The sequence below is a fragment of the Cervus canadensis genome, chromosome 13, assembly GCF_019320065.1.
Source record: "Cervus canadensis isolate Bull #8, Minnesota chromosome 13, ASM1932006v1, whole genome shotgun sequence".
In the NCBI taxonomy this organism is placed as follows: domain Eukaryota; kingdom Metazoa; phylum Chordata; class Mammalia; order Artiodactyla; family Cervidae; genus Cervus; species Cervus canadensis.
The window spans coordinates 24,078,429-24,104,100 of NC_057398.1; the positions used below are offsets into that span (position 1 = coordinate 24,078,429).

The 25,672-nt window shown below is 36.5% G+C and overlaps 1 protein-coding gene across 5 annotated transcripts in view; it reads right to left on the minus strand.

Annotated features, from left to right (window-relative positions):
* The window catches only part of RABGAP1L (RAB GTPase activating protein 1 like), a 669,536-nt gene that overhangs the window by 388,363 nt on the left and 255,501 nt on the right, over positions 1 to 25,672 (minus strand). The window contains exon 14 of one of the 5 annotated variants that reach the window (XM_043484709.1): positions 11,978 to 12,421. The exons of the other annotated variants lie outside the window; for them this stretch is intronic. Within the exon in view, the coding sequence (XP_043340644.1) occupies positions 12,392 to 12,421 (30 nt within the window). The 3' untranslated portion in view covers positions 11,978 to 12,391. Of the gene's footprint in view, positions 1 to 11,977; positions 12,422 to 25,672 lie in introns of those variants that run through there. 5 annotated transcript variants of the gene reach the window in all.

Here is a 25,672-nt window from a genome sequence, read left to right on the forward strand (position 1 = left end):
GGGGGATATTTCAGGTGGTGGCTTTGGGTGACTAAATAGAAGGAAGATTTAGAAAAAAGAAAAAGGAAGACATATGTAACAAGTCCCAATAAGATGGAGTGAAGAACACTCAATGGGATGCAATGGGAACTGAAAATTCCAGGGAGAGAATGGTCAAAAATTATTAAAATGTTGCAGAGATAAAGGAATGCAAAGACAGAGAAGTCACTGGAGTTTTAATTAGCAGATAACTGGTGAACTTCAAATGAGCACTCAGCCAAGTGCTGGTGGCAGGAGCCAGGCTGCAGCTCTTACAGAAGCTGGCTGGTGCAAGTGCAAATGATTCTTTTGATAAACCGAGTTTCAAACAGCAAAATCTTTTTAAAAAGGTTGAGATGACAAGGTAAAAGGTTCAGTAGTACACAGTATGGCAAGAGGAAGAAATCAATGAAACTGGACATAAACCAAGCCATATTCTGTGCAGTGCTTAGTCACTCAGTCGAGTCCGACTCTGCGACCCCATGGACTGTAGCCTGCCAGGCCCCTCTGTCCATGGGGATTCTCCGAGAAAGAATACTGGAGTGGGTTGCCATGCCCTCCTCCGGCAGATCTTCCCAAACCAGTGACTAAAACCAGGTCTCCTGTATTGCAGGCATATTTTCTACCATCTGAGCCACCAGGGAACCCATTTTTACCGTATAAGTCATAGCTATTTTATGTCTATCTCCTTCTGATAACATAGTCCTTTAATGTCTCTATTTAAAAAGAACAAAAACAAAAAAAACCCCATAAGAATACAATTAAATATTCAATTGTGTAGCACTAAGGAACTACATTTGACTTAAAACACAAGGGCTACGGCATGTTCTAAGACCACTCTGTTCTGTTTTCTACATCCCCCACGAGACATGGAACAACACTAGCCCTGAAGGAATGACAAGAACAGTGATGATCAAGATCTGTCATGCAAGAACCAGTGATCAAAAAGCAGAACGGCAGTTGAATGTACCCTCCTCACTTATGATATTTTCTCATACTCTTTTCTAAATTTACTGATGCTGCAGATAGACATTTAAAAAGTGAATTACTGAAAGCACCAGTAATAGTGAAACAAAGAAAAATTAAGAAAAACTTGATTCCAACGGAACAAAATACATAAAGAAAAACAATAAATATTGAAAATATTACTGGTAAATTTTCATTTTTCAGTGAAATCAACTGTATATTATACTACCTATTAACAAACACAGACAAAATCTTAGAAAATATTAAATTATAAAATGAAGAATATTCTTCTTCTGAAAATGATCATCTCTGACTAATTAATTTGCTCATTTCAATAACCTCAAAAAAGTTTAATTTGGACAGTTCTGGTTATATATCTGAGCAAAATCTCACACAACTGAAGCCTTAACTCAATAATAATATTTCACAGATAATCTGATAAACTATTACTTTATAAAAAAAGCTCAGTATTGAACTCCAGGAACATAAAAAATGGGCATAATATGGATTATTTAATTAAATTTATGATGTCTGAATGATCTCTCTGCCTCTGTTAAATGAAGTAATATTATTTGCTTCTTATTGCCCTGCTAGGTTTTAGAAGACACTACAAATGAGTTTTATTCCTAGAAAAATTATTCATTTAAATTAATTTCTAAATATTAAACCTAATTTGTCATTGGTTCTTCTGAGGAACTTGACAACAGCAAGTCCTCTCAAAGAAACACATAGCTGCCCAGCTAAAAGACAAATTCCCATCCTCTCTTGGCTTCCCAGGTGGCTCAGTGGTAAAGAATCTACCTGCCAATGCAGGAGACGTGAATTTGATCCGTGGGTCAGGAAGACTCCCTGGAGAAGACAATGGCAACTCAATCTAGTATTCTTGCCCACGAAATCCCAGGGACAGAGGAGCCTAGTGGGCTACAGACCACAGGGGTCCCCAAACAGTCAGACACGACTTAATGACTAAACGACAAAAGTAAAACTAATCCTAACTGATACAATGGGCATATCCTAACAATTCCACACTTAGCATATACTCAAAAGTGTAGACCAATGCTATCTAAGAGAGTGACAGAAATGTTCTGTATCTTTGCTGTTCAATCAAGTAGTTGCTAGCCATGTGTGATTACTGAGCAACTGAAATGTTTTTCAACGTTTAAAACTGAATTTTACATTTTACTTAATTTCAATTAATTTAAATTTAAATAGCCACATGTGGCTAATGGCTATAGTATTGGACAGCACAGCTCTAGGTATTAAAAAAACATCAAAACAGTAACTGAGTTAATTTTAAATGATATAAAACTTCTCCCTAATTTATTTTTTTCTCCCTAATTTATATATAACAATATAGTAAAACTGCAAACATCATTTTAATAAGAAACATGTCTATAACTATACTTCGCTAGAATAATGTATATTGTCACTCTGCTTATTTAACTTATATGCAGTGTACATCATGCAAAATGCCAGGCTGGACAAGTCACAAGCGGGAATCAAGATTGCCAGGAGAAATATCAATAACCTCAGATATGCAGATGATAAGATCCTAACAGCAGAAAGTGAAGAAGAACTTTTGATGAGGGTGAAAGAGGAGAGTGAAAAAGCTGGCTTAAAACTCAACATTAGAAAACCAAGATCATGGCATCTGGTTCCATCACACAATGGAAACAGTGACAGACTTAATTTTCTTGGGCTCCAAAATCACTGCGGATGGTGACTGCAGCCCTGAAATTATAAGACGCTTGTTTCTTGGAAGGAAAGCTATGACAAACCTAGACAGGGTATTAAAAAGCAAAGACATCATTTTGCCAACAAGGATCCATATAGTTACGGTTTTTACAGTGATCATATATGGATGTGAGAGTTGGACCATCAAGAAGGCTGAGCACCAAAGAACTGATGCTTTTGAACTTTGGTGCTAGAGAAGACCCTTTAGAGTCCTGTGGACAGCAAGGAGATCAAACCAGTCAATCCTAAAGGAGATCAGTCCTGGATGTTCATTGGAAGGAATGATGCTAAAGCTGAAGCTCCAGTACTTTGGTCAACTGATGCGAAGAGCCAACTCACTGGAAAAGACCCTGATCCTGAGAAAGATTGAGGGCAAAAAGAGAAGAGGGTGGTAGAGGATAATATAGCATCACCGACTCAAGGGACATGAGTTTGAGCAAACTCCAGGAGTTAGTGAAGGACAGGGAAGACTGGCATGTTGTAGTCCATGAGGTCACAGAGAGCTGGACACGACTTAACAACTAAACAACAACAGAGAAATGTTATTATGATTAACTTGAGCTACGCCTATAGAAACTTGGAATATGTTAGTTGTGAGGATGAAGACAATTTGACAATGGGTCTAAAACATACACCTTCTACTTTCGTACAAAAAAATACCCTGAATTTCATCTTAATTTGAAATCAACTACTCTTAAAAATGTGATAGGATTTAAATAGTTTTCAAACTTCTCCATTCATATGCCTCTTAACTCAGAGCGGCTGGAATATACAAAGGACTATCTAGAAAAGTATAATGCCTTTCTATGCATTATCAACTGACCTAATATTATGTTGGAGAATATTAAAGCAAAATTTGTACTTAAATTTCAATAAAATTACTTCTTAGCATGCAATGAAATTTTTTTTGCTCTGCTTTAATAACCAGTAGATATTTTTCCTCCCCAATTTTAACGACCTTCGTGTCAAGAGGTACAAATATTATGGATAGTAAAGCACAGTTCTTAGGTTATTAATAAACCAGAAAATTAACAACAGAAAGGTATCTCAGAAAGGTCATGCAGTTTATATGCTCACATTTGTCTACCTTCTTCTCTCCTTTCCCTTCAGGCAGAATTAATCTCTGTGATCATAAAGTACTCTCTGTGACAGATCTCCTCACACAGCACTTACTGTACTAGGTCAGGATGGTTTTCAAAACTGCCTCTGCTCTACACCTTGAAATTCTCAAGGGCAGAAGAGACCTCGGAGGGGACTGTGGCAGTGGAACAAAACCATCCAGAAGTGACACAAAGGAGTTTGCTCTCTAGGGCAGAGAAGCAGAAGAGGAGAAACGTAATCATGGCTCACTTATCCCACGTTTCTGCCCAGGGCTTGTCTTGGTTACAATCTGCTTTATTTCAGTTCATCCTGTAGTTCATTGTTGGGTACACCTCTGTTTGCTTAAGATTTCTGAATTGCAAAATCACATGCAAATTAAGGAATAAATGAGTTAACAAATTTAACCATATAATGGATTAATCCTAAATAAGCCTTCTAAGTCACTTTGGTTAACATTACACAGTTTGCTGATCAGAGTATTCTAAATGGCACTCACTGTTTCTGCAACCTCTGTGTAACTCCCTTTTGTTTTAAATAATCTATATAGAATCAATTAAGTATTATATAAATACCACCCACTTCCTTAAAACAGAGACATGAGCAGATGAAGAACTGATTTTAAAGTTATGAAACGATGTCATTTTTAAAAATTCACTTTGAGTGACATACTTTTAAATTTTAACTGCTGCCTTAAACTAAAATTACAAATAACTCGTTAGTTATCTGAATTCCTATTTTTTAACATGAAAACTATATTTTATATACAGAACTGGCTAGACTTGTGACACTAGGTATATATGATAGTAGTATTAGAGATATAAATGTACTCCAGAGAAAGTAAATATCCTGGTCAGAATATCCAGGAGCAGAACCAATACTGGCAACCATTCACCATTATTTAATATATGTACCCACCTATTACCTCTAACCAACTACCCAATTTAAGACCCCTTCAGGGCTAAGTAGGGAGTAAAGAAAGCTACGGTCTTCACCACTGATGTGCTATAATAAATTAAGAACCTTCTGCCTGAGGTAATCAGCTAGACAGAGAAACATACAAAAGTATACCACTGCTTCTTCATTAACCAAATTCTACATTGGCATTTTAAGCCCATCTTTCAGGTGGGCTTTTCATTCCATCTCTGTCTTTAAAAGCTGTCATTCTGGAAAGGTTTGAGAATTTCCATAGCAACTTCAAATTTTAAAGTACTATTTCTCAAAGTGTAGTCTTAAACCACCTGCACAAAAATCTGAGAAGATTTGAAAACTGCAGATTTCTGGGCTCCAAAGCCCCACCAAAATGAACTCAGAGAAGCAGAGCCCAACTTTTCACAAACATCCTCCCACAAGATTCTGGTGCATGCTCAAGTTTGAGAACCTCTGCCTAAGAACAATCTATTCCTGGGACACTTCGTACATGCATTAAGAAGCACTGGACATACAGATATAACCTACACTTTCAAGGTGTGATCTCTAGATCAGGAGTAGCAACACTAGGGAACTTGCTAGAAATGCAGGACCTCAGCCCTGTTCCAGCCCTGCTGAATCAAAATTTGCTCCAGGTGAGCTCCCCAGGTGATTCATATTTACATCAAAGCCCAAAGTGCACTTTAATAATAGACAGTACAGCTGTCTAGAGCAGTATTATTCTTGAAGGTAGGTGTCCTGGGGCACTTTCCATCAGTAAACGGCAAAGTATATTAGGGATACTATGGTAAACACCCAAAATACACTTTATAGTGAAAAAGGCAATCAAAGCCAAGGCCTTGCTGAAACCACTGAGGGATGATTCTGAGTATCTTTCATTGAATTTTTAAACGTTTGTGATAATATCCTCTCCATTCCTTTCTACGAAGCATTTTATTAATCATGGAAGACGGAAGTCATTCAAAATACGACTGAGAACAGACAAAAGCTGGAAGAGAGAGAGTGCATAAGCAGCAACGGTTTGTGGGTTTGTGAGTTGTCCTGGTCCCCAACTTCAGACCCATGTAACATATAAAGAATAAGCAAGACCTTATTCATTTAATTCAGCACATTCTAAAAGTTGTTTTCCCATGTATGGATGCATTTCTGGTTGGGGTATAGTTTCTTACTGAATAAAAAGATTTGATGAAAAGAATCAAAAACAAAATGTTAAAGAGACAGCTCTCTTAGAACCTTTTTTAAAACATGGTAGGGCACAAATTAGAGAGAGGACTAAAGTCCAGAAAGATACACATGAAAACTAGATAGGAAAAATAAGAACTAATGTGCATATTCCAGATATATTTTGTGCTACTTGACAAAATATCATGCTTCCATAACACTACACAGAAATGACAACTTACTTTCTTAATCAGAGAAGCATATTAAGTTAGTTATAAAATTTATTGCTAGGTAAGGACAATATTACCACTCAACTACGGTAATACTATCTACATATTCAGCTTATTATAAAATGTACTATGCATGTTTGATATAAATACTTGAAAAAATATCTTTGGAGAAATGATCTCCAAGCACTCATTTAAGTACTAAATAATGGCAAAATTATATTTATTATAATTTGACATTTACTTTGTACTTGACTCTACATAAAACTTACTCTTTAAAGAAAAATTATTTATTTATTTGGCTGGTCAGGGTCTTAGTTGTAGCATGCAGGCTCTTTGCAGCAGCACGTGGAATCTAGTTCCCTGGCCAGGGACTGAACATGGGCCCCCCGTGTTGAGAACAAGGTGTCTTAGCCACTGGACCACCAGGGAAGTCTCCAAACTTATTCTTACTGTGCTTAATCACTAAATGATTTCATAGCACTTGCTAAAAATCTTAGTAATGTGGGGACAATAAGAGTTAAGTTTTACGTACAGTCAAGTACAAAGTAAATGTCAAATGATAATAAAACATAATTTTGCTGTTTTCATGCATTAAGTCAGGGTCCCTATTGCATGTTGTTGCTGTCTTATTGCTAAGTCTTATCTAACTCTCTTGCAACCCCAGGGACTATAGCCCAGAGGCTCCTTCTGCCCATGGGATTTCCCAGGCAACAATACCGGAGTGGGTTGCCATTTCCTTCTCCAAGGGATCTTCCTGACCCAGAGATTGAACCCACAGACCTGCATCTCCTGCATTACAGGCAGATTCTTTTACCACTGAGCCATCAGGGAAGCCTTAGAGAAAGAAATGTATCCAAATGTCTAGTACCTTTGCTCCATCTTTAATAACTTAGAACTGAAATTGAAAACAATGTTACATGTTACAGGAAGCAAATACCAGAAAATCAAGTAAAACTGCTGTCACATATTGGTTGATCCAGAATCAACACTAAATTCCAAAGTCACATTACACCCTTCTCTACTTGCTATACTAACAATGCTTAGTTCATTGCTCACAAGTCCTAAATGTTAAACAATGATAATTACTGTATGTAAACAGCACAAGCCAATGAAATCACTCCACAAGATGCTTAGTAGCTCAGTGGAGGTTATTTGTTTATGAACAGCATAATTTTAGCTTGTGATGCTATTTGTTCATATATTTCAAAAGTCTGGCTGCCATTCATACATACAGATTAGCTGCAAAGATTTGTGAAAGAAGCCTACCTAGCAATAACTTCTGCATTTGATATTTAATAATAATACCTTAATTACAATAATCTAGCAGAGACCACATGCACAGCTTTGATATCTCAGCACACCCAGTTCTGCTCCTACATCTCTGGTACTCAAACAGTACCGCCTTCAGGTCCAGGAAAGAGACACTACCACAGACCCTGTGTTGCAGAGGATCCTAGTATCGCCAACAGCCCAAACCAAATCTACTGCCGAACACTGGGATGCCTTCTGCCCCTAGGATCTGGGGCTCACAGCTGACACAGTGCAACCCTGACCCTGAACATCTACTCTCAGAAGTAACACTCCTTAAGCCCCAAAGAAAAGCATCTCTCCATCTCTTATCCTTCCTCCTCAAAATAAAAGGAGACAATGTCAGAACGCCCTGAAGGTGTGCGAGCTATTCTGCTGCCAAAGACAGAGACAGATTTTGCTCTGGAGCTCTGGGAAGATTTGAGCGATGAAAGCACTTAGGTAAGAGAAAAGACAAATTAATTAACTTGTCAAACCCTTCCCCTCAGACATCATGAATGCAATAAATCCCTGCTTAACCACGTATCATTTCCCAAGAGTGCCAAGGGCCATTTTCTTGCTTCATGTTTTAATTTATGGTTCTGGAGGTACTTGCAAATGAACATGGTGTTTGCAAAAGTTGCACACAGAAGCTGAAGAGTATTTTACAATATTAAGAAATTCATAAATCTCTTGTGTTTGCCTTTTACATCCATAGAAGAAAAATAACCTGAAAATAGTTTTTAAACTGTTTATATTTCCTTTAGTTTATATTTTTATTAACATGTATTCAAATTTTGGTGAAATAGCTGAAATATTCAGTCAGTAAATTGCTCCAAATTTTAATTTTATTAATAAAATGAATATAACTAAAATAAAAATAGTATAGGCCTTATTACTAATCTTTAGAGTACTCAACAGTTTTAAATTTAAATTCAGAATACTGAAGATTAGAAAATTGTTTTAAGTGAGATCTTTTCTTACACAGAAGACTGGGAGCTCTGTTGAAAAGTTTTCTTATCAAGGATGCATAAAAAATTAGAATTAATTCTGACCTTTCCAAGGTTCTTCTTTGTTGGACCCCAAGCCAGAATTCTTATCTCCTGACATGGTGCCAGTGGTAAAGAACCTGCCTAACAATGCAAGACACATAAGGGACCTGGGTTTCATCCCTAAGTCGGGAAGAGCCCCTGAAGGAGGGCATGACAACCCACTCCAGTATTCTTGCCTGGAGAATCCCACGGACAGAGGGGCCTGGTGGTTACGGTCCATAGGGTTGCAAAGAGCCTAAAACAACTGAGGGGACTTAGCACGCATGCACGACTCCCAACCTAGTGCTCTTTCAGTTTCAATTTAGGAAGATTTATAAAGTTCATCTTACATGGGATATTTAGGTTTACACTTGTAATTTCTTGACCTGAAAGTAATACATTTAGAGCAAGAGACTACATCTGCCTTAATGTGCTAGAAGTCCTTGATTAATATCCTTTCAAATTTAAAATCTCCAAAAATAGACAGGATCATCATGTTTACCTTAATTGTCTGCCCTTAACTTTTTGATACTCAGCACTGCAAACTTTGCTTTTATTTCCATTATTCTAGAAGATAGGTCAAAGAGGACCTTGCTGTGATTTATGTCAAAGAATGTACTGCCTGTTTTCCTCTAAAAGCTTTATAGTTTCTGGGCATTTAAGTCTTAAATCCATTTTGAGTTTATTCTTTACATGGTGTTAGGAAATTTTCTAGCTTCCTTCTTTCACAAGTAGCTGTCCAGTTTTCCCAGCACCATTTATTGAGGAATCTGTCTTTTCTCCATTGCATTTTTTTGTCATACTGAATGAAGTCAGACAAAGAAGAAGAAATAGCATATGGCATCCCTAATAGGCCAAATCTAAAAAGAAATGATACAAATCAACTTATTTATGTAACAGAAACAGACTTAGAGCATGAACTTATGATTAAAGGGGGAAAGCATGGACGGAAAGAATAGTTAGGGAGTCTGGGATGGACAGGTACACACTGCTGTATTTAAAATGGATAACCCACAAGGACCTACTGCATAGCACAAGGAACTCTTCTCAATGTTATGTGGCAGCCTGAATGTAAGGGGAGTTTGGGGGAGAATAGATACATGTATATACATGTCGGAGTACCTTTGCTGTCCATCTGAAACTAACTATCACAACATTGTTAATTGGCTATACTTCAATATAAAGTTGAAAAAAATTGAACAAAAAATACAGTAACAATGTCCAACAAGACACACAATGACTGAAAAAGATAATCCAACCAACCATTCAACATATATAAATAGAAAAAAATGCACAATGGGAATGTCAAATAATCTAGCCCATTGCTATTTCAAGTGTGGTCTCCATATCAGAGCACCAGCATTACCTAAGAGTTTATCAGAAACGAAGATCTCAGGTACCACCTCAGACTTGTTAATATGAACCTGCAATTTTACAAGATCCCCAGGTGATTTGTACCCACATTAAAGTTTGAACACTACTGAACTAGTAGGTTCATTGTACCTGCTTGAATATGACAACAGCTATCATTTAAATATTCATTAACTATGGCAAACATGGTACTCCTGGACACTTCATGTGTTACTTCATTTACTATTAGAATATGACAGATATTATTTTCCCTGTTTTATAGACGACAGAATTAGGGGTCACAGAGGTTAAGTAACACGTGCTCATTGCTTCAGTCATGTCCAACTCTGTGTGACCCCATGGACTGTAGCCTGTCAGGCTCCGTTGTCTGTGGGATTCTCCAGGCAAGGATGCTGGAGTGGACCGCCATGCCCTCCTCCAGCAGACCTTCCTGACCCAGGAGTGGAACCCGTCCTCTGTCTACCTGCATTGGTAGGTTCTCTACCACTAGCGCCACCTGATGGCCATGGTCAAAAGTGAATGGTGCTAGACGTCGGATAGCATCCAGGCCACTGCAGTGATACACTGCCTCTCTAACCACTGGCCTCATGAAAGAAGAATCACTCCTAACTGTTACTTGTCAACATCTGAAATATTTTAAGAGGAACTAAGAAGGGAAAGGGATTCCCAGGGTGGCTCAAGGGTAAGGCACCCCCCATGGATACAGGAGACACAGGTTCCATCCCCGGGCTGGGAAGATCCCCTGGAGAAGGGAATGGGAACCCAATCCAGTATTCCTGCCACGGACAGAGAGGTATGGTGGGCTACCGTCCACGGGGTCACAGAAGAGCTACAAACAACTGAACAATAAGCAACTAAAGTAAACAATAAGAACAACTAGACAATAAGAACATGGGAATACAGCAAAGTACTGTGGCACTGACATCTTTTTATCAGAGTCTCCTGGGTTTATCAAAACGCTTCTCTTTTACTGTGTTATGGTGAGGGGTCAGGTTTGAAGAGAGTGATAATCCAGTTGAAGAATAGGGGTAGCTCACATAAACTAACAGAACACCCATAAGAAATTAAAATATCAACACATGCAAAATGACACTTTACAAACTGAGTACATAATTTCCAATAAAGTACTGAATAAATTTATTCATTTTAATGTAACATTTATTAATTACTTAATATATGACAGGATTACATTAGGATGTAATGAGGATCTAAAATTAATTTAAAAAAAAATAGATTCTCTGAGCTTAGGGACTGCGAGGCTGACAGTATGAACATTTAAGTATAAAAGAAAAAATGACAACCATTACAAGATACATGTATACAAAATGCCAGAGGAACAGCTAATTCCACTCCACCATGCCTTACAAACAGGAAAATGGGGTTAGTCAAAGACTGTCTAAGGAAAGTTTGGTAAGGCCCTAAAAGAACTGATTGATATGGATTAGTTTCACGTGCATTCATTTTCTTGTCTGTAAAACAAGGGAGTCAGAGATGAGAAATCCCCAAGAACCTGCAACATTCTATGCAGGAGCCTCAGGGGAATGGCTGACGGTAGGCCTCCTCAACCTGCTTCACTTAGAGCAGCTCAGCCATCATAAGTTCTGTATATGCATCTAAAGGAGGTTTTACTGGCTTTAAAGAAAGTGTTGTTTTGTTTTTTCTAATTTTCATTGGAGTATAGTTGCTCTACAACATTGTGTTAGTTTCAGGTGTACGGCAAAGTGAATCAGTTGTAAATACACCCACCCGGGTTTTTTTAGATTATTTTCCCATATAGGCCATTAGAGCGTACTGAGCAGAATTCCCTGTGCTATACAGCAGGTTCTTATTAGTTATCTATTTTATATATAGTAGTGTGTATCTGTCAGTCCCAATCTCCCAACTCATCCCTCCCCTACCTTATTCCCTGACAACCTTTAGTCTGAATTCTACATCCAGTCTCCTGGCAGACTAGATATGCTTTGAGGTAAGCATAATATGGCATATATAATTCTACAATCCCAAGAGAAAGTTTAAAAATTTAAAACACTTTAGCACTGTGGAATTATATATGCCAAATTATGCTTACCTGAAAGCAAGTCTAGTCTGCCAGGAGACTATCTCAATTACTTGCTAAGGAGCCAAAGTAAGATATCAACCTAAGGGGAAAAAAGGGGCACAGGTACTGTAAGAAGGGAATACATCATCAGGGCGTGGAGACTCTTGAGCCTGTGCGAAGTTCACCTCCGAGTTCTAACTGGGATTTGTCCCCCAGTTCCAGATGGCAGATGCCATACCAAGAAAAAGAAAACAAGATATTGCTCAAAATGTATGTTCGAGACAATGAGAGTACAAGGTGGGAAGGCTTTGGTGGTGAGGGCGGGGCAGCGGGGAGAGAGCTGGCTTTACGAAAGTAACAGAGAACGCAGCCTGCTTCTGCAGAACCCCAGAGAAAGCAACACCACTTAGCATATGAGGAATCCTGCACACCAGTATGCTTCACAGAGGTCCTATGTTGTCAAGGGACAGAACTCACAGCACAAACAGCAAACAGCGGTGGCCTACCAGAGGCAGAAGTGGACACCATCAAATAAGGCGGCTAGTACCAACTGGGCTCTGGAATACACAAGCAATGGGAAGAACGCTGATACGGTACAATCAGAAAAACCATGCGAATATGCCTATACCATAGTTTTGCCCCTGTTATGGTTAGGAAACAAGTTTATGACTGGAAGGTTATAGATGAAATAGCATGCTGAAGAAAACAACAAGAAAGAGACATGACTGACCAACTTTGTTTACCGTACTGATTTTTTGGAGGGAGTAAATTAGTTTGTCATTGCTTTTGCAGAGATTTCAGTTCTTTGACTTAATAATATTCTGGCAGGGGTGGGGAGAGAAGGTAACATACTATATATGAACGTGGGTTAGTATTCCTACCTCATAAGGAATTCTTCTGCCAACTGATAATGAAGAAAACACTCTAACAGAAATGTAGATAAAGAACACAGACATTTAATTTATTATAAAGTGGCCATACCTCTTTGTACCTGTCTAGGTATTTATTACTAAAGGTACTGTAAAGATACTCTTACTATATAAGCAGATACAACCTAAAATATTGCTCCATGCTTTGACTTTAAATGTATGGCAGTATTTCACTGTATTCAAAATTGTTTTTTCCTCCTAATACTTTTCAAAAGTATCTTTATAATAGACCAACTGAGGACAATGATGGGTTAAAATCGGTTCCTATTATGTACAAACTTTGTTAATGAAAACAGAATGACATAAATGCAATTTTTTTCTGGTTCCTATTATGTATGAACTTTGTTAATGAAAACAGAAAGACATAAATGTAATTTTCTCTTTCTAGTTTAAAATATTACAGTACAAAAATCAGTTAACACAGCAAACCTGAGACTGCTGTCCTTAGAAGGGCCAGCTTGCAAGGCTGGCCATTTGCTGGCATCTGGGAACTTGAATAGGGGGAGGGGTCCCACCACTCTCTAACTGATAAGTATACCTAAACTATTTCTACAGACACACATTTTATACTGAACATCTACCTTCCTTCTAGGAGTCTGGAATTTCTACACACCAGATAAAGTGTGTCTATGTGACTCGATAAAAAACCCTGAACTTCTAGGCTCAGTTGAGCCTGTCTTGGAGAACTCAACTGAGAGGACTCTTGGAAGCTTGTGCCTGGCTTCCTTCAGACTTTGTGCCTTTTCCTCTTGCTAATATGCTTGTATCCCTTTTACTGTAATAAATCATAGCCATGAATGTGACTATATGCAGAATCCTGTGACTCCTTATAGCAAATCTTCAGACTGGCAGTGGTCTTAGGAACTCTCACCATGATAACACTTCTGCCCACTGTAGGAAAAGTGGACAAATGATCCATTTCAAGACTCATCAGCAATCTCTAACCTAATCCTTTGTCCCTTGTATGTGGTCAGCCACCAGGTCCTGCAGACTCTCTTTTTTTAATATTACTTTCTTTCCATTTCCACCAGACCAATATCCTTGATTTCTTTCCAGTTACCACTCTCCTGATCACCTCAAGCTCTGATTATGACAATAGTCTCTCTCATTCTGCTCTGACTGCCCAACAAAATACTACAGATGAAGCGGCTGAAACAACAGAAATTTATTTCTCTCAGTTCTGGAGGCCAGGAAGTTCAAGATCAAGGTGCTGACCAGTTCATTTCCCGATGAGAGCGCTCTTCCTGGCCTGCAGACAGTTACCTTCTTGGAGGGCCCTCACACAGCAGACAGGAGAGCACTCTGTGATCTCTTCCTCTTCTTACAAGAGGACCAGCTGTATCATATTAGGGTCCCACCCTTATACCCTCACTTAACCTTTACCACTGTCTCACAGGCTTATTTCTAAATACAGTCACACTAGGTGTTAACAGTTTCAACACATGGGTTTGGGGTGTGTGTGTGTGTTAAACTTTTAGAACTTAACAGTCTCCTATTTGGTCTCTCTGACTTCTGTAATAAATTCTGCATTCTGCAGCCAGACTAAGCTTCCTAGGAGGACTGTAGTCACCAAGGAGGGATCTCCAACACCTCTAGTATACAAAACAAGTACTTTAACCTGGTGACCACAGAGTCAGCATCTGACATCTGAATGGGATTTACTTTGGAAGTTAATAAATTAGAGTGGTTTGAAAGAGTATTTAGTTCTGACTTGGATATGTTCAAGCTCTTTTAAAAATATTAATTGCCTAGTGTTAAATTCTAGTAAGTATCTACTTTTCTAAGGTATTGTCCAAAATTGCAAAATTTCTAATATATGAAGAAATTATCATCTTCATAAACAAATTACTCCCTAATAAGTATACTTGAGTGTTTGAAAGCAAGCTGAATATTTTACTTTCCTTCCCCATTAAAGTAGGTAAACATCGTCTTAATATCAATTTTATATCTCCAAGTCATTCAATTTTGTATCTTCACACTGTTGTCTTACTATTAACTTTTTAAACTGAACTGGAAAGGAATGCTAATTCTTCAAAATAACTACTATACCATCAGTGCAATAATCACATTCAATCAGAAAGGAGCTTCAGCAGAAAAACAGCTAAGTGCTAAGTATAACTGAATTTAAAGACAAAAAACTACATAAAAAAGGGATAAGTTTTTAAAATTCTAGTGAATCCTTCTCAAAGAAATTCATGCAAAGTGGCTAAAATGTGCTTCTATTGAAACAATCAGTATCAATACATCAAGATTTTTTTCTAAATTTCTGCTATGCATAAACCACCATGCTAATCAGTTACTTCAGTGGAATTATAAAAGCTTGAAACATAGTGTCAGCCCTCTTAATTCCTGACTAGGAATATAAAATAAAAAGGCAAAACCCAACTTTAAGTTAACCTGGCTAGCACACAATGTCAATGAAGTCATTGGTTTAATCTATGACAACTGCTATGCTTTGTTCCCTAAACACTACATTCTAGAATTCCCTTAAACGCAAGGAGGGTCAGGCATTATAACATGGACATAAAACTAAAAATCTGTCATTATTTCTGGAAAATTAATCAACATCTTTGCATAGAAAAGGTAGTAGCATTACCATTTACTTTCGTGATATAGCTAAGTTTACACAGACTGTGCATAGGTCAATTTACACTTTTTAACTGAGTCTTGAGGGGATTAAAAAAAAAAAAAGAGTACCAAACTTAATCTGTGAAATTCAGAATCAATTCCTAGTTGATGACAGAGAGGTGAAAAAAAGGTATATCACTCTACTCTGTGAGAGAGGGTAATGCAGAGCCAGGACATTTCAGTAGGTACCTCCAAATGCAGTAGTCATTTTGTGCAACCAGTAAGAGCATGAAGGTGGGCCATGGCTATAGAGAGACCTTGATCATGTAACTATAGTCAAGAAATGATCAAAGATACAAGGCATGTTTGGGCAAAAGTTCTCAATACCACTAAGAACTCTGCTCTTGTAGCTGTGAAATAACCAGAGCTTGTTTTTTCTTCTCAAGGCAGCTTAGTTCTATAGTACCTGGCGCTCCTGGGCTTCAGGAGGGTAAGTAAGGTCTGTTTGGCAGTGACAATCCCCAGTGAAGACAGCTGAGCCACTTCCCAGAATGCTGTCAGAAATTGGAACTGAGTGAAATTTTGTTTCCTTTCAGTATTGGTCTAGTGAACAATTTTAATGTACCTGTTCTGTTCCAGTCCAAAGGGTTTAGAAAACAGTGTATGTTTGGATCCGACTCACACTGAAATAATCACTGTCTTAAAACTGATTAGTTTGGGACTTCACTGGGACAGAGCACTTACGACGAGGAGTTCTTTCTGCAGGGCCTCTAAGATCTAGCCTCTCCCCAGGGCAGACAATTTAAGCAAAATTTAATACAGTGACTCTCAATCTTTTGCATGCAGAGAGAAATACTTAGTTAAAAATTCAGGTTCCAAAACAGCACATGAAAAGATGCTCAACATTGTTATTTATTACAGAAATGCAAATCAAAACGACAATGAGGTTATCAGCTCACGGAAATCATCATCAAATATAAACAATGCTAGAGAGGTGCAGAGAAAAGGGAACCTTTCTACACCTATGGTGGGAAGGTAAACTGGCACAATCACTATGGAGAATACTATGGAGGTTCCTTAAAAAACAAAAAATAGAGCTACTGTATGATCCAGGAATCCTACTCCTGGGTGTATACTAGAAATATATATATATACGATGGAATGTTACACAGCCATAAGAAAGAATGAAATATTGCCATCTGCAACAACATAAATGAACCTAGAGATTATCACATTAAGTGAAGTGAGTCAGGCAGATAAAGATAAATATCTTAAAAAACTAAAAAGAGAGCTACCATATGACCTAGCAATTGTACTCCTGGGCATATACTGAAGAAAACCAAATTTGAAAAGATACACTCACCCCAACATTCACTGCAGCACTATTTACAATAGCTAAGACATGGAAGCAACCTAAATGTCCATTAACAAAGGAATGGATGAGGACAACACGGTAGTTACACACAATGGAATATTACTCAGACATAAAAAGAATGAAATACTGCCACTGCAGCAGTATGAGTGGACCTGGAGATTGTCATACTGCATGAAGTCAGACAGAGAAAGGCAAATATCATACGATACTGCCTATACATGGAATCTAAAACAAATGGCACAAATGAACTTATTTACAAAACAGAAATAGAGTCACACACACACATACACATATATACAGAAAACAAACATGGTTACCAGGAGTGAGGGGTTGGGGGAGGAGGAAGGAAGGGTAAACTGGGAGAACAGGATTGACAGACACACACTGCTATATGAAAAACAGATTAAAAGGATCTACTGTACAGCACAAGGAACTCTACTCAATATTCTCTAATAACCTATATAGGAAAAGAATCTGAAAAAGAAGGAATATATGTCTATGTATAAATGAATCACTATGCTGTACACCTCAAACTAACACAACATTTTAAATCAACTAAATTCAATAAAAAAAAATCAGATTCCAGAGACCCACATACCAAATATTCTGATGTAGTGGATCTAAGGTGGTTTCAGGTTATGCTCAGTTCTAGTAAGCACTATCAGAAAATCTGATGGAAACTGTTTACAGCCTACACTTCTAAGACATGCTAGATTAGTGATTAATTCACATCAGAAAAGACCTTATTCATTAGAAAGTAGCAAAGGCATCTTTGCTAGAAAGATGTAGGCAACACAACTTTCTGATATGTGGCAACCAAAGTAATACCCCTTATCACCAATGTATTCATGTAAAATTATATACACACACACATATTGAGCCTACTATAGAGGACAATAAATCAAAGCAGCACTTATCTGACAATCAGCAATTTATGAAAGGCCCTTACACAGTTACAACTGTCATTTTCTAATATCAGTTAAAAAGACATGAGTGAAAACACACACAAGCATGTGTTTGGTACAGTTACCTAAAATATCTATGCTCTGTTCTTAGCTTTTGTATAAAGCACTTTGCTAGTAGCATCTAGAAATTCTGGGGAAACAATCATACATTCTTAGAAATGTTCAAGCAAAGCTCCAAAATAATTATCAGTATAATCTACTCAAAAGCAAAAATACTCTCATTTCTGTATAGTGCTCACCTAAAATCCAAGACAGATTGCCTAAAAATACTTGTTGAACACCTATCACATGTAGGGTGCTACTTTGGGTGACAGGAATATAGTGATGAATGTGGCAAAGTCCCTGTCCCCCTGGGATGGAAGGTTCTACAAAGAGGAAACTGTAATGATTTTATACATATGTCAATGTCAAATTCTTCTCCTTTGGGTTTTTAAATTTTTTTTTAGATGCTTTAATATCCAATGTCCAATGCTAGCCTAAAAAACTAACCACTATTTGAAATTCACTGTGCAATATTTATACCAAATACATGTCAATTCCATCATATGGATCCTGTTTAATTTTACCTCATCAATAATACCTGTTTAAACTCAAATTAGTTAGTAAATATATACTCTGCTATAACACTAGAAGATTATAAAACCAATGTAGAATGTGAATCCATCACTGAAGAACAATCAGGATGAATTCTCATAAAAAACTAAAGCACATTTTAAATGTATACTATTTTGTCAATTATATCTCAATAAAATTATGTATCAATAAAACTGGAGGTAACAGGCAAATGATTGTTAAGGGGGACAGCACAACTTGTTCTAACTCTGTGTTATTGCAAATATAATTTTTTGTGCATTGAATTGGCTTTTTACAAAAGCTAGAGGTGAAAAGAAAGTAAAATTGGGATATCAGAGCATAAGGATAATGACTACTTGCATTTTAATATTTTAAAGTAATTTTTTATTTTTAATTAAAATCAAATTACAAATTTGATTTTTTAATTAAAAAATTACAAAAATGTAATTTTTATAAATTTGGCTGACAGAAAGATGAAATAAACTACTGCTAAAAACTACTACTAAAAGCTCTGATGTACCACACACACACACACACAAAAAGCAGAATTATTTAATATAAAATCAGGCTACTTTTTTTTGGTGTATAAACTCTCTTACAGAATGTCATCGTTAAGTCATTAGATAAGCTGGAATACCATGGTTTCTCTCACACATAAAATAAGAATATTAAAATTTCTATTCATTTATCCTTATTCATATGTATCTTTATATAACCTTTAAATTTAGAAACACAGAGTGAGTGAGTGAAAGTGAAAAGTCGCTCCATCGTGCCCAACCCTTTGAGACCCCTGGACTATACAGTCCATGGAATTCTCCAGGCCAAAATACTCGAGTGGGTAGCTGTTCCCTTCTCCAGGGGATATTCCCAACCTAGGGATCAAAACCGGGTCTCCCACAATGTGGGCAGATTCTTTACCAGCTGAGACACCAGGAAAGCCCAGAAACACAGAAGAAACTTTTAAAATACATGCATTGTAGAAAAATATCAGGAAGGAAGACAAAAATTGACCTTAAATGACAATCAAAACATTTCAGACACAAAAACACTAAAATAACCTCTTAATAATATATATATCCCACATTTATAACTGTCAAATGGCCAGAAAACAAAACACATGACTAAAAAAGTCTCTTCTAACTCTTAAGATTCCACGATTTTACAGCATATATAAAATGCTAAACATTATCTTATTGAGGAAAATTTGCCAACTTTAGTCATGATTCTCCTCAATTCTCTGACTGAAAATCTTCTCTACAGCAACCCTCTATTAGTTTCCCAAGGAGAGATGACAAACAAAAGGAAAGAATAGCAGCTTCAGGTTAACTGCTAAATAAAGGGGGAAACAGAGAGACAGCCATCTATTGGAGTTGAAAGGAAACGGTTTTGGAGTCAGACAAAACTGGATTCAAATTCTGTAGATTCTGCTACTTAGTAGAAATGAGACGATGTAGGCATTTAAATTTCAAGGTTTGATATACCTGCCTGTGAAACAGACTTAGTAAATAGTTGAATAAAATAATATACATGAAGACTTTTTCATAATGCTTGTTACAGAGTAGCTGTGTTATTCTCATCCTCAGTATTTTTTTTATTGAAGTGTTGATTTACAATGTTATTGTCCCTGCTATAATTTTACTTTCTGTGTTTAAAAAGATAAGAACCATGGCTAAGTGAACTATCCAAGCAACTTGCAATTTTAGTTTCAGCATCCCATGCCCATGTCTCACTTTCAACTAGGCTTGAACAAAAATAAGGTAGCTATTAAAAGATCAGATTAATCTTTGAGAAATCGTGGACCAGCAGAAAGATGATGACTAGAAAAAGACAAAGTTAAAGCTGTCAATACAAAAATACAGATTTCAGATATACTAAGTTCTATGCTTTATCTAGTAAAATTCTAGACAAATGGCTTATAAAATTTAAGAGACAAAGATGTTTCACTGTGTTCACTCCTGGAAAAAAAAAATAGCAACAATTTAACTGTGTTTATCTTTCTGTACATGCACGTGCCTTTAACCGGTTTCTATTAGGAAAATCTTGAGACAGAACATATTTAATTTCTGTAGGGCTGACAACAATGACGACAGCTGCTGTTGCTAACAGTTACTGGACTCTTTCATATGCCAGGCATTATAGCAGGTGATTTATATTCATTATTGCATGTACTCCCATGAAGCAGGTACTAATCAAGGTTCAGAGAAGTTAGGTAACATGTCCAGTACTACAGATAACAAGACAAAATGAAAAACTAAAACCCAGATTGGTTTGACTCTGGAATGACTGAATGACTATGCTTCGCTCTCATCAGCAAACATCTCATGAAATAATTGACAATAAGAAGGAAAAAATGTGAATTATATCTTAACACTAGATAAAATGGGAACTAGATATTAGGCAGAGTTAAGAGACAGATATACATCTATGCTCAGAAAGTGCTAACTGAATAAAGCATAATTCATTTAGAAGGAACCTTTATAGTTAAGTTCTGTTCTAGGTATTCTGTTTATATCATGACTGCTGACTTGAAGGACAACAGAAAGCGTAAGATTTTCAATCTATAACAAGATTCAAAAATATCACATAAAACTATAAGGAAAAACTAGTAACATTAAATTTTACAGGGATGACTTTAAAGCCCTGCAATCAGGCTCAATAAATTAACTTTCCAAGTTCCGAATATGAAAATTCTGGTTGAAGAATAGTTTAAAATGACAGACCTTAAAAAGTTCACTATAAACTTAGGATGACTCTGTTGTTGAAACAGCTAAGTATATCTGGGATATATCTGATACATATATATATATATTTTGTAAACTGGAATTACCAATTCATTTGAAACTATAGTTGGTGAAACAAGGCATTACTGCTACAAATAAACCAATCCCTGTGCTATGCTGTGCTTAGTTGCTCAGTCATGTCTGATTCTTTGCGACCCTGCCAATGTAGCCCGCCAGGCTCCTCTGTCCATGGGATTCTCCAGGCAAGTATGCTGGAGTGGGTAGCCATTCCCTTCTCCAGGATCTTCCCAACCCAGGGATCAAACCCAGGTCTCCTGCATTGCAGGCAGATTCTTTACCATCTGAGCCACCAGGGAAGCCCAAAAATACTGCTGTGGGTAGCCTATCCCTTCTCCAGGGGAACTTTTCAACCCAGGATCAAACTGGGGTCTCCTGCATTGCTGGTGGATTCTTTACCAACAGAGCTACCTTGTTTTATTTTCTTCATGACATTTATTATAATCCAAAATTAGCTTATGTTTTATTTATCAAAGTCTTAACTTGGAATACTTTTGTTTAACCTCTATTTGCACAGAAGCCCTATGAGAGAAGAGAGTTAGTCACTCTTAATTACCACCATATTCTAAGTATTTCAAACCGACTTGCACCTAAGAGGTACTCAACAAATATCTATCAAATGAACAAATGAGCAAAGTGCAGGGAAATAAAGACATTTAATTTGGGAAGCAGAGGAAGATATAAGGCAGTTTTCACATATCAAAAGACCTATATCAAAAAAGGAGAAGACCTATTTCTGTTTTCCGCAGAAAGATGGCATAGAATCAAATGATAGACATTTCAAGAAAAAAAGATTGGGCTCATAATTAAGAAACGTCTTCTAAGTCATACAGCTGCCTAAAAATGGAAAGGGCAGTCTTACTAGTCACAAAACGATTCCTAGGGGTAGGGGGTTGTGTCCATAAGTTATCAGTTAACCTAAATCTATGATTTAGAGTACATTAAGAATATAAGATGATACATGAAGACTGAAAGAAAGTGATCTAAGTGATTACTCAGAGATGGTATCTTGAAAGACAGTAAAGAAAAAAATCAGTACAAATTGGATTTTGAATGAAATGGTGAAGGAGAAGAAAAAGTTCTGACAGACTTTTGTCCAATGAGCATTTACTAAATACAGAGTTGTAAGCTGGAGGTCTAGGAAGACAACAGGAAGGTACCAATGAAATTAATAAGAAAACAAAACACAACAAAAGGAGATGGTCAGTATAAGGAATCAGCTGGAAATAATGAATTCCTTTTGCAATTGTTTGCATTTAAATTTTTATGAGAAATCCAGAATAAAAAGGCAAAACATGTGTAACAAGATAAAGTTATAAGGCCATATTTGGAGAGCATCATTTGAAAATATTTGCCAAAGAATTGTACTTCAAGCCCTGAGAATGGATGAGCTTTCTGTAGAAATATTCAAAGGGAGCAATAAATTAAAGAAACGGAGAACATCAAAATTATAGCTCTGGAAGGACCATTTTTAAAGGCCAACTAATCATTTATTTGTCCTTGGGTAGAAGTTCACTTAAAAATCCGAAAGGTCATTCCATCTTCATAAAAACCTGCACCAAAAGGCATTCTTAAAAACCCCCCTGCAAAATATATTCCAAACAGTAAAGATATTTGTATTAAAATCTTTCTACATTTTAAATGTAGTTATGGAATACAAATGGTAAATTTTCTTTTAGCAAATGCTATCAAATAATTACATATTAAATTATACTTTGATTTGCTAAACAGATAAGCAGGACTTAAACACTTTTTTCCTGAATTTGTAATTCAACACATAAGTTTAGAAAATAACATATTATCTTCTGACAAGTCCAAAATATCTATCTGTATTGTATCAAATTAAGTACTTCTCAAATGATGAGAAAAGGTTTCTGCATTTCCATACATGCCCCAATGTTCTAAAATAAAATAAACAGTATCTTTCTGCATCAAATTGAGACATTATAATTAATGAAATTTAATTATAAAGATCTAGTTGTTTTTTTCCAAACTGTGATTTTTGTTGTTGTTGTTAATGTTAATTCTTTTCTCAATCTTACTTAATCATAAACAAGGTTAATATAATGATAAAAATTACAGGAAAACTAAGTTTTAAAAACTGTAGAGCATCTTTGTAATTCAGCCCCAATTGGAAGACTGGAAACTACAAAATTAGTAAGTATATTGCAACTGGTAATCAGGAAGAGAAAGGAGAGGCAAATTCTTATCAAAATACTATATCACTAAAACTGTTGTTTAAAAGAAATGAATATAAGTAGTAAGGAAAGGTGTATTTCAAATAAAAGGTCTACTGCTGTAAACAATAAAAGGTCTAATCTAATTGAAGAGGCCTATATTCAGTTATTTCTATGAGCATAAGAAGAACTGAATGCCTCCCTTGGTGTATACTATAGGAAACTATACTCTATCAATATCCTAAAACATTTATACTATATATATATACACGTATATATGTATGTGTATGACATTTATTTAAGTAAATATCAACATAACATAATGTATTAAAAAAGTTAATTTAGCAAGCCTAAGACTACTTACCCTTTGAACAGCCTCCTTGTAAGGTTGGCCTTTGGCTAGCTTCTGGGAACATGGCTGATATACAGTTCCCTACAATCATATAAAACTTCCCCTAAATGATAAGGAACTCATTATGCCTGGACTGTGTGTGCAAACAATATGGTTAAGTTAAATATGTTTTCCTCTGGGAATCTGGGACTTTGGCAGGTGCAAGGAGAGAATGCCTACATGACCAGCCCTGGGTAAAACCCCTGAGAGTTGAGTCTTTAATTAGTTTCACTAATAGACAACATTTTGCACATGTTGTCACAACTCACTGGAGGAATTAAGTGCATACTATGTGACTCCACTGGGAGAGGACTCTTACAACCTTCTGTCTGATTTCCTTTATATCCTTTTGCTGTAATAAACCTTAACCATGAGTACAATTTACTAAATCTTATGAGTTCTTCCAACAGAACACCAAGCCTGAGGATGATCTCAGGGATTAATGATAAAGATAGTTTGAGACTCTTTGATTACTAAACACTGATTTACACATTAAAGGTGCTTATCATATATGCAGATGGCAAAAGCTTAATGAATATATTGGAAGATACAGTGAAGTATCCAAAAAGGCTTGAACAACTGAGCCAATTCTAACAAAATGAAATTAAGTGAGATAAAGACAGCCTCTGATCATGTTTTTAAAAAACAATACAAAATTTGTATACCTATGGCTAATTCATATTCATGTTTGGCAGAAACCAACAAAATTCTGTAAAGCAATTGTGTGTGTGTTACTTGCTCAGTTGTGTCCAACTCTTTGCAACCCCATGGTTGGGATGTAGTCCACCAGGCTACTCTGTCCATGAGATACCTTCAACTAAAAAATAAATAAAATTTTTAAAAAAGAGGGAGGGGAAAAAAATAAGCTACTATACAAGCTACTATACATGTAGGAAGAACAAACTTGTAATTAAGTAAGTATGAAAAAGACTTCAGGGTTTATTGAAAATAAACCCATATATTAAAGTAATATATAATTAAATTATATAATTAATATAAACCCATATATTAAATGGTAAGATATAACTATCAAAGATTCCTAATGTACTTCCGTGCTAAATAAAACGCATACTATATTCAAACCAAGAGTAAATAATAGCCCAATTCTCCTCTGTTACTGGTCATATCACATATAGAAAATTATATTTATCCATTTAAAGAAGGATATATTACAGCACATTCATGGCAAAGCTTGTGATGAGCTCCAAAACCATATTTTATAAGGAACAGCTCAAGACCAAAAGAAGACTGGAGATAGGCACAATGGTTCTACTAACATATATAGCAAGTTCTTGGGTAAAATAGAAATTTTAATTTTTTCCATATAATCATAAGGAAAAGAAATCAGGAAGACATTCATTCAAGTTGTGTATAAATTTAAAAATTATCTAAAATTCAAAACTACCCCAAAGATCATTCACCCTCCTTTAAAACACATATTTGAAGCCTAAATGTCCACTTAATGTGGGTTTGGAAGGAAGAACTCAATTAGGTACATAGCTATATTAAATAAAACTTAAATAATCTTTCATTTCTTCTAAATACTCTTTTCCATAGCTCCTTCATGTATACTCTACTAGAAAGGCAGGGGGGAAAGAATTTTGAAGTAATCTTCAGTCCAACTGCACCCTTAACTGAGTTGGGGAGAAAAGGGATAAGACCTCAAAATACAGTTAAGCCAAATTATTCAATTCAAATCAACTCAACAAATAAATGACATACTATAATAGAGAGCCCTTTACATTCAGCTCAACAAAGAACTGAGTAGCCCCCATGTACAAAGCACTCTGAGGGACCAGGGCAATGCAAAAGAACGGGGAGAAAAGCTGGGCTTACAAGCATCCCCTGGCTCCTCAGACATTGATACCAGGTGTCACAGCTCCAGAGTGGCAAAGCCTCTCACTGGCTTACCACAGCTCTAGTCACCATGGTGGGAACGATGGTTCTGAAGGTTAGAAAAATCCCAAGTATCAAAACCAGGCCTGGGGTTCTCAACCATTAATAGCTTATGTCTTAAGGTCCAGGCCCAAAG